Below are 10,332 nucleotides of genomic sequence, written 5' to 3'. Positions count from 1 at the left end.
ACAGCATTTTCCTCTCTTATTAAATATTTATCATGACAGAACAGAATTATATATCAAATGCAATAGCTACTTCACTCTTCTTGGCAGGTGCCATCTCTTTCTAAGTAGCCTTCTCAAAAAAGAAAACTTGAAGTACTGACTTCAGAGCCACATGGTTTGGTTTACTGATATAGCTGCTTTTTTGGTCAGAAGTTTTGATATCAGACAGGCTGGCCTGTTGTTAACACCATCTCATTGTGATGCACAGAATGCAAATTCAGCTGTGTGTGATAGGGAAATAGTTTTAACTTTCTCTCTGTGGTATCTTAATGGTTTGGTTGTTAGTATTTTTTCATCTGCAAAATATTCTGGCATTTCATTGTGACTATTGGTAACAAATCTATGAAGCCCTCTTCAGACACAGAAGTTGGTGATTTTAACATGTAAAAATATTTTATTTGATTTTAATAACTTGAATTAAATGGTGTTCTACCTCATAAAACTTTTGTTGCCCTGATACTTTTTTGTTATGAATTGTCATGAAATATCACATGAATGATACTTAATTTTTCAGACCTGTGATGGGTGATAGATATATAGAGATAGTGACTTTTAGGTCTTCAATGTTCCTTCTTAACAATTAAATCAAACTGATGAATTTGTTTTGAATGGCTACTGCCATTTTCTCCCACAATAAGCTGTATTCTGTCTCAGATCACATGCAGTTATCTCCCTGAAAAGCTATTTTGCTTCAGGATCATCTAGAACTTGTTCAATGTAGTGAGCTGAAATATTATCAAAACAAGTAGCATGTGAGGAGGATTGAAAGGTGTATGATAATTGCATCCACTCAGTCGCACTATTGAAATGGAGTAAGATAACAATATTCTGTTCACTGCATCACAGTTGTTAACCAGCCATAAAATGTAAAATACATCTGCAAGTGCAAATTAAGATACAATTGTCACAGAGTAACCTAGTTATTTGACAAGTACATTGAAGTTCAGTGGCTGAGGGGGAAAAGCTGATTTAAGCACACACAAAAATGTAACAGCTCTCCAACACCAGCGTGATTACCAAAGAACAGATGAAGAGGTGTCCAAAGCATTTCCTGAGAATGCACTAAATGATGTGCGTACACACATGATGAAGGCAACCTGATGAGCAATCCATAAACAAAAAGCAGCACTCCTCTTCAGGCTGTCCAGGAGACTGGTTTGTAACAGAAACAGGAAATGGTTGTGTGTCATTCCGAAGAAGTGAGAGCTTGTCTGCCAAAGCATGGATGTTGATCAACCACCACTGCACCTGCATGTTTATATATAACAGAATAAATATCTTATATTTCTTCCACTTCAGCTAACGAGAAATTTCATAACTAAATCCTCTCCCCCTTTGGGCAATTGTTTAGGTATTATGAAAAAAAAATATATTAACAGTTTTGCTTTAAAAAATAAAAAAAGAAAGAAAGAAAGAAAAGGAAGAAAGGAAGAAAGAAAGAAAGAAAGAAAGAAAAAGCTCAGCTGCTCAGAGAAGGGAATCTACTGAAACACACAACAGCCAAGAACAGTCAAGAAAAGTCCACCATAGAGGGAATTGTAGTTTGTTATGAATTTTTCCTCAGAGGCAAATTACTGGAGAAAGATGAATAGTCTTTAGTCTTTTCTAGAACTGGAGCTGGTTATTTTGGTCCTAGACCCACAAAAAGGGTTGTGAGACATAGACAGTAGCTGGCAGCTGGCCAGCCAGGATGAGAGTCAGAAGAGTCTCTTACCTCCTTGTGCAGCCTGGCCTAAAAGAAGTAGGTAAGAGCTATAGAAGGGTCTTTTCTCTACTCACATTTACCAGCAAGGCATGTAGATATTTTCACTCTTATCTTAAATCCTGTCTGACATTCTATCTGAAAAGCCACTGATAAGCTCAAAATAAAGAACCCAAACTGTCAAAATGGGCATCATGTTTTAATCTTTAATGCCTACCAGGGAGGGTCTCATCATGTTTGTCAGAGTTGTCCTGTTACTGCAAAGATCTGAGTGTTGTATCAGCTCTGCCAAGTCTGCCAAGTCTCCTGGGGTACCCTGGTTCAAATGGTAAGGACCTGCTCACCTGGTTTTACCAGCCTCAGGCTAGTTAGAAAATACATATTCCTTAGAAAAGGGACCTAAGGGTCCCTCCTACAGACTGCTACACCTTCTGCATGTCTATTAACGGAATTTGAGATGTACCCTAAAATATTAGAAAATCTGAACCAAAACAGAAACTGTAGTTTCTTGGACATTGTCATTGTGTTTTCCGTTACTGGATTCTTCCTGTTCTGTATGCTCATGCTAGATGTGTCCCAGGTGCCTGTCCTGGGCCTTACCACAAGGCCTTCTAGCAGAGCCATTTGCTAGCCAGTGTCCAGGATGGGATCCCTCCAGCTCCATCCATGCCCTCCAGTGCTTACTGTAGGGGACACTCACACTGAGTTTAAGAGATCCTCTGGAGGAGGGGATAGAGGCCTGGACACTGGTCCAGAGTTTTTCTTTCCTTGAACTATTCAAGTCAGACTTTCCCAGGGGAAGGCTCAGGAGACAACAGCTCGACCACTGCAGAAGCTAACAAAACAGTCCAGGCTTACCCACTTCCTGATCAAGTTTCTCAGCTTTGGACAAACAGCCAAGGCTGCTTGTCTGATTCAGCATCTTTTCATGGATTTACTTGGTTTACCTGATTATTGAGCTTGGTAATGCTTATTTCTTACTGTACAGAGCAGGATGATTTGATTTTGGGAATGATTGTTGTAGACAGGCCAATAGAAGAAATTAGGATTTAAGGAATGTTATTATGATGCTGAAGATCTCTTACCAGAAAGAATGCCTTTGGGGCAATGTTGTAGGTACAGGATTGAGTTTTTTTTATTGTGCATTTTCCTGATGTGTGTAGAAGGGGAAGACAGGTGGTGGGTACTACCACCATTTTGTGAGAATACAGCATCAGCTCCAGCAGACATCAAATGGTGATTTCATACCAGATATCTGGGCTTGTTAGTAGTGGGATACATACACAGGTATTTACATATCTGCTGTTGCAGTTTTCTGCCAGAAAAAAAAAAAAAGTGTCATTTTTATATCAATTTAATTACACTGTATCATGTTGAAAACAACTAGACATTAGCATTTAAGATGAATGAATGTACGCCCAAATTTGGAGGAAAATGTTTTTTTTTTTTTTTTTTTGTCTTGGTTTACTTTTTTGCTTGTTTGTTTTCTTTTTTTGCTTGTTTGTGAAGGTCCTGAAAGCAGGAAAACATATAATCAAGCTGACCAAGTACACACATGAAAGGGGGGGGAAAATCTACCAGCGTGTAATTCTACCTTAGGAAAGTAAATCAAATTTGGTTGAAATGAAGAATCTTTAAAAGTTTTCTCCACAATACTTTTGACTGTTTATTGAATTACTGCTAAACTGCTGTTTTCCTTCATCCTACACATATCTACTGTTATCTTCTCTGATTTGTGCATTGTTAGACTGCCAGGTTATAGGTATCCATGCAAGTGCTGTGCACTATCACTCCTTAATCTTGATTTGCTAATAGCTCTAAGCATCTTGGTGTGTACAGCATTCCTCCAACACACACCTGTGGTGTTTAGCTATCAAATAAACTCAGCAAATTCCCTCCCCTTCTCTCTTCATACTTTCCCTTTCAGGCAATAAAGAAGGTGGGGCATAGATAAGCCACTTGGTGCTCAACAGGTGCCTCCTTAAAGTTTGCAGAGGTACTTCACGAGTCACTGCCAGCTGTTGCCTGTAACACTAACGTGACAACCATATCTGACTTGTATGCAGCTGGGAGCAAAATGGGATCCTACTGGAGTGCTCGTGAGGTAGGAAATTCAGACCAAAATTCATTACAAGCTGAAGATGACCTGGGGTGAGTTTGTGACTGGGATTCTGGTGTCTAGAATAGGTCTCAGGAGCTGTTAGTCCAACTTTATGCATGTAGTTATTTATGTCAGGCAGACCTATGGCTTTGCTGGTACTAACATCCCTGTGGAGGCATTTTTGGTGGTGGAGAGAAAATCAGCTGCACTGGGTGACTCACACAGAGGTTGGGAAGAAGTCTGATGTTTCTCATAGAAATTTGCTGAGGACCTGGGCTGAATCTGTGGTTTGATGTAAGCATGTTGGGATCTTTCTCAGCACAGCATTTGTCAGCTATGAGTATTGTCATTTGCTGTGCCTAGGTAGCTGTGCTAGCAGCCACTTGGTAGTGGTTTACATAGGAGAGTCACAGACTTACAACAGTAGTTAATCACAGACACAAAGACAGAACTAGTTTGACGTTTGTGCATGGCTGACACCCAAGAAAATCTTGGTCTGTGAATTCTTTCTTTTTCTTTTTCTTTTTCTTTTTCTTTTTCTTTTTCTTTTTCTTTTTATTTTTATTTTTCTTTTTCTTTTTCTTTTTCTTTTTATTTTTTCCTTTTCTTACTCTTTTTTTTTTTTTTTTTTTTTTTTTTTTTTACTTTTTTTTTTTTTTTTCCTCCTCTCCTTTGGTGGAACATAGGCAGGGAAAGACACAAAACTCTCTATTGGGCTTCAGAAAGTCTCGTGCTCTGTCCTTTCCTCAGCTCTGAAATTAACTTGCTGTCTGACTATGAATGAGTTACTTAATCATTCTGTGGTTATCTTCATTAGCTCTAAAATGGAAATTACAGAACATTTCTGCATAACAGGGATATGTTAGCAAAAGTGTTCATTGAAACCAATGAAGGGCTCAGAGACCTCCAGTGTGGGACCTCCATGGCTTAACAAACAAGCAGAGTGAAAGTGTAAACAAAGTGGCTAAAGAAATCCTATGAATCTATAGGTTTATCATTTCAAAAGGACAGGAGAGTAATGAACTGAATCTTGCAATGGTCTTCACGTGGGAGAAATGTGCTCAAAGCGTGGTGGAATGGGGCCCCTCATCCTTTCTGCTCTTCCCCCCTGTCCTTAACCACTAAAACAGCCCCATGAGAATGAGTAAAGCTAGAGGCTTCTTAGTGATAAAGGGCAGGAGAACTAGTCTTCCAATTTTGCTGCATGGTGTTAAAAAGTGCAACAAACACTTATGGGAGTGCATGCTTTATGAAGCATAAACCATTTAATGTTTATGCGACTATTTGTTTTGTCATATTTCTGCAGTGTGAAGAATGTCCATGCAGCTCCCTCTCTGTAAAAGTCATAAGGATGAGAAATCTGAGAAAGGCAGATCTGTGTGAGTATCACAGTTTTTCTTTGATAGTAGTTCAGTTCAGAAAGCAGTAAGGCTAACCGAGCACTGTAACATGTATCTGTGTACAAAGTGTCACCATGGTTTCAGATATTGTTCCATATTTGAATATGTGCTATTCTTAAAATACACTCTTTTATAAACAATACCTTTCAGTTTATAGAAGTGTTACACTTAATGGAAATACCAAAAGTCAGCTGTGGTATACTGTGAAGTGTCTTAACTGTTAACAACTAAGTGTCAGTTACAGTGTCTGACGTGCTGTGATACAGGCTGTGCCCCTGCTTCTGGATGAAAATGCCAGCACTGATGATGAGTGGCTGCTACAGGCTGTGGGGTAATATGAGGAGCTCTGCTACCATCTGTCTGTCTTTTGCAGGCAGTAGAAGTACATTCAGGCACATCTATATTTCTATATCTTATTAAAAAAATAAAAAAAGACATTATATGGCTTATTGTCAAACAACTTTTTCTGTGAATGGTTTACTGAAATGCATTTGAAATACCAGGCTTGCAAAGCAAAAACAATATGACTGAAATGTTTCTGGGGGGTTGGTGTAGTGGGTGAGAGTGGAAAAGAAAAAATCTCAGTGGTTGCTCATGTAGGACAAACCAAGCTGATGGGACAACTCAAATCTGTCTCAGAGAGAAGACACAAGGCAGGACTGTAGCAAGAAGGAAGTGAATATGTATCTTTACATAGTAAGTAAACCCAAGTGAACTCAGCAAGAATATTTGCTTCCATGGAGACCACATGGCTTTCCAAAAAAATATTGGACTGGCCTCAAAGGTTTTGCTCACCATTTTAAAAGGCTAGTGTGTGTTGTTAAAGGTCAATAAATGAGAAATTATTCACTGTTAAAAAGCAAACCGAAACTGAGTAAAAAAAACTTTTTCTTTTTTTTTTTACTTTATAGATCCATAAGACTAACAGTAGCATCTCTAAATAAAATTACAAATAATTTCAGGTTTAGGATTATTCTTCGCTTATTTATTTTTTTGGAAAATACTTTTTGTGGGAATGTATTTCTCATGTAATTCACAACTTTACTCACGTATTTGTAAGTATTTTAAACATTTCAAACAAAACATATTTTAGGAAAAGCATAAAACAATGGTTGTATTTCCCATTTACAGTTATTTGGTTTATTTACTATTTTTGTATAATTTAAAGTTGTTAAGAGAGAGGGTGTTGGTGACAGAGTTGAAAGAGGGAGCAGAAGTAGTTCAAGCTGAAAAACCTATCTGTGCTTTGATGGAGTCAGTTGGATTAGGCCAAAATGTAGTTTTTGGAAGACCATGTGTCAAAGACAAGTATGCTTTGATTTTCTTGCTCTGTGGCACTGTACAGCTAAAGGAGAGCCCGTGTCCTCCTCTGTGCAGAGGAACTGCTACCCACAGCATCTTTGCCTCCTTAAATCTTGCACAAGTTGTATAATAGAGGATTTGTTTTTATATTACAGGATATCTATGTCAATTAACTATGATCGTGATTGCCTAGGTTTTTCCTTTTGTGTCAAACAAAAGGTCGTATTTGTATGTGGTGTGAGCATAATAACAAGAATTAGGATACTAATGTGTGTTGAAATCTGATATGAGTAAGGCTTACTCATGAATCAGAAGAATTTGCTCCAACATATGTAGGATATCAGGCAGCTACAGTCTAAGTAGTACACATAATTCCCAAGACAATGGCGTCCCAATTTCTGGACATATTTGAGTTTAGCTAAAGTTTTTCTATAAAAAGTTGTAATAATGGTGATACTAGACCAGCCCAAAGGTTCATCTGGTTCTGTAGTCCTCGGAAGTGGCCTACAGCAGATGCTTCTGGACAGGAGAAAACTAAGGCATGCTTTTCATCACACCACTCTCCCACAGATCTCCCAAGAGATCTGTGTCTCACAAGGTCTGGCTCCTGATTCAATGGTATTCTTTGGGGTGTTCTGTATGCTTATATTGCAATTAAATAGTTATGGATATTATTATTATTTCGAATCTTATTTGCCTTGCTTGGGCAGCAGAAATGCCTTCTAGAGAAATCCTAATATTTTCTGGCTGGCCTGAAAAGGCCTTTTCTACATATTATTTAGGACTCTCTCTCACACAAAAAAATTGCACCCTTGCATTTATTCCAGAACTGGCAGACAACTTAACATTAACAGCTGCATAGCTGCAGCTATCTCTTGTTTTTAAACTGTGAAAGCTTTGTGGCTGTCAGAAACGTACCCACTGCTCCAGCAGAATCTGGATTCACTGTCTAGATGGTGCAATTTCTCTGCAGCTGTACAGGATAGTGTGTGGATAAATGTGTTTAACTGCCTGAAGTTTGAACATCTGTCATCCAAACAGGCTGGCTTGAGACACAGGCAAAACAGGGAGCTGCGACACATTCCTAGCGGCAGGTACATGGCCATGCCTGTTTTCTCCTGGCAGAGAAGAGCCAACATTGCTGCTGCTGTTGGGAGAAGAGTTAGCTGTGAATTATAGCCAGCAGGAACCACCAGGTACAGGAGTCACAGGCCGAGGCCCATGGCCTGTCCACATTCCTATATTCCCATCAAAGTGCACAAGGGACAGGAACGGCTGCACTGGATCTGACCAAAGGTCTCTCCTGCTAAAGTCTGAGAGCAGCCAAAGGCAGGTGCCTCAGGAGGAGGATGAGAGTAAGGTGAAACAGTATAGTGTTCTCTCATCCTCCAAGCACTTCAGATGTGGTGATATCCCAGGCCAAACGGCATGTCTATGAATGCAGCAACTCTTCTAGTCTCTTTTTGAGCCTATGTAATCTTTATGTATCAACAACAATCTTTGTCCAGACTGGTTTCCTTGTCACAAAAACCTTTGCTGCTATCTCAATGCTCATCTTTGCAGTGGCAAAATCAGTTTGGCTGTTGCTTCTGAAAGGTTTTGAATTTGTTCTTCCATCCAGTGACTTTCTGTGACCTTCCCTTGTGTTTTTTTTTCTGTCAGTTGGTGTGGTGGAGCTTGGATTTCAGAAGCTGCCACCATGTGTAGGAAGAGATCAGTTGTTGCAAAAGTCTTGTTTGTCAAGGGCTTATCCACCAGCCAAGATCTCTAAAAGAGAGAGCTGAGCCTTCATCCTCAAGTCCCTGCATTCATTTCTTCACAGCCCCCTTTGAAGCCACCTCTGTGCAGGACCCTGCATTTCTACCGTATAAGAATTTCTTTCTGGAAAGACTTCTCTGCAAGCCAAGTACAACTGCATTTCAACCTAACAGGAATTAGACCCATACTGTGGAAATTCCCCATTGTTGATATTGTTTTCATTGAGGCTGTTTGCCATACCATGTTTGCTACTTTGCATTTAGCAAAGTCCAAGGTTCCAGAAAGTGTTTCCTGAAATACCTGTGATATTATTTTTTTTTATTTTATTTTTAAAATGACAGCCTAATTCTCAATTAGTGTTTTCATTACATAAATTATAAAACTTGTCTTTATATCTTGCTGTAGTGCTAAATCTGTCTTGTTGCTGTGTCATTTCAATAACAAACTCACAATACTGCACTGACCATTGATTTTAAGACTTGAAAGGCAGTATTACTAATTTTTTCCCTATATCATCTAAATCCTGGGTAACCCACCAAAGCAAGACTTTAGTTGCTGTGTTGTCCAAAAGAAGCTCTTTGATAGGAAAAGGAATGACTGAAGACATGCTAAACAAGCTGCATATACTGCTTGTTACCCTTTCCACTGCCTGTATTATGAGTGTGAGAAGCCAGCAGCATCTGTAGTGTGAGGCAGGCAGGCAGATAGTGTGAGCCAGCCAGCACTAATGCCTTAGGGTGAAATTAGTCTTCTGTTAAAATGAATGTGGTCATTGACTTTTGCTGTGGTTGAGGAAAATCCTTGAATGTGGCCCTATGATTAAGAGCATTGCTGCCCCTGTAAGACATCTCATCTAGGTTCCTCATGCTACTAGCCCCTCAGGAGGGCTGTGTTTGCATTGAGGGAAATCCTAAAGGCAACCTAAGATAAATGCTTGACAATAGGTCAGTGCTTGTACCTGAACAAAGACAGAGAAATAGTTATGTAGATAACTACAAAGTTGCAACAAGGCCTGTAAACAGTGATTTTCTAATTGGTTAAGAAACTGAAACAAAGACACATAAAAGAAGCAACTGCTGATCATCAGAAACTCCTCCCTGTGATGTCATACCTGAAGCAAGGCTTTTCTTACTGTAAATGAAAACTGTTCAGATCAGGATCAAGGTCTAATTGCGTAACTACTAATTGCACCTGGCCATCTTCCTGTAGCCATGCTGACTTCTGTGTACCTTCTGTGTGCAAGAATAGAAAGCTGTTTTGGTGGTTAAAGGTATTATATACAATGTTCCCCCATGACTTGCTGTAGACTAGTGGTGTAGTCTTGGAAAAGGTGTTTTTACTCAGAGCATTAGTTCCTCATCTCTACACTAAGGACTGCAGAATGGGTATTAGGTACCTCACAGGGGCATTAGAAGGATAAACTGTTTAGTGTCTGAAGGACTGGTGAAAGGAGTCAACTTTTGATAAAAGTGTCAGGCTCATCCCTGTCTCAAAGACAAAAGCTGGGAGCAGCTACCATGCTCTAATACTGTACCAGCACGAGTGGTACTGCAGCTGTTGTCTTCCACTGAACAGGGGTGATCTTATGAAAGTCTTTTGTGGTGGTACTACATACTCTTGGTAGACTTCACTATCCTCTTGTTCAGAGGAAATACGTATCTAATGAGCAGTTGAAATGGGCTTTGAAATGTTTTATAATTTTTTAAATCTCTAAACCTGTTTTAAAACAGGTTGTAAGAGGGCGGAGGCAATGGAAATGAACAAGGGAGAAGCTTGGGTGGAGAATAGAGGCTGGAATGAGTAGGTGATAATGGCAGCAATGTAGAACCAAACCATGTTTTTTGACAAGTCACAGGTCTATACAGAGCTTCATGGCCCTTCATTCTTTCTCCAACACTTAGATTGCAGAGCTTTAGGCTGTGGCGCATGACTTTGTTTCAAACATGACAAGCTCATATTTGAGCTTGGAAAGTTCCAGCAAACCTGGATGGACATCTGAGCAAGAGCTGAGATATGTTTTATGAAGTGCT

General features: G+C 39.4%; 1 protein-coding gene across 1 annotated transcript in view; it reads left to right on the top strand.

Annotated features, from left to right (window-relative positions):
• Positions 1 to 3,818: 3,818 nt before the first annotated feature.
• The window catches only part of LOC116490067 (cytosolic phospholipase A2 epsilon-like), a 28,811-nt gene continuing 22,297 nt past the window's right edge, over positions 3,819 to 10,332 (top strand). Inside the window, exons 1-2 of the mRNA XM_032188943.1 lie at positions 3,819 to 3,845; positions 5,149 to 5,221. Coding sequence (XP_032044834.1) covers positions 3,819 to 3,845; positions 5,149 to 5,221 — 100 coding nt within the window. The remainder of the gene's footprint in view (positions 3,846 to 5,148; positions 5,222 to 10,332) is intronic.

Source organism: Aythya fuligula, chromosome 5, assembly GCF_009819795.1.
Source record: "Aythya fuligula isolate bAytFul2 chromosome 5, bAytFul2.pri, whole genome shotgun sequence".
NCBI classification, from domain to species: Eukaryota; Metazoa; Chordata; class Aves; order Anseriformes; family Anatidae; genus Aythya; species Aythya fuligula.
The sequence above is the reverse complement of the archived record's forward strand: the minus strand, read 5'-3'. Positions and strand labels throughout refer to the sequence as shown.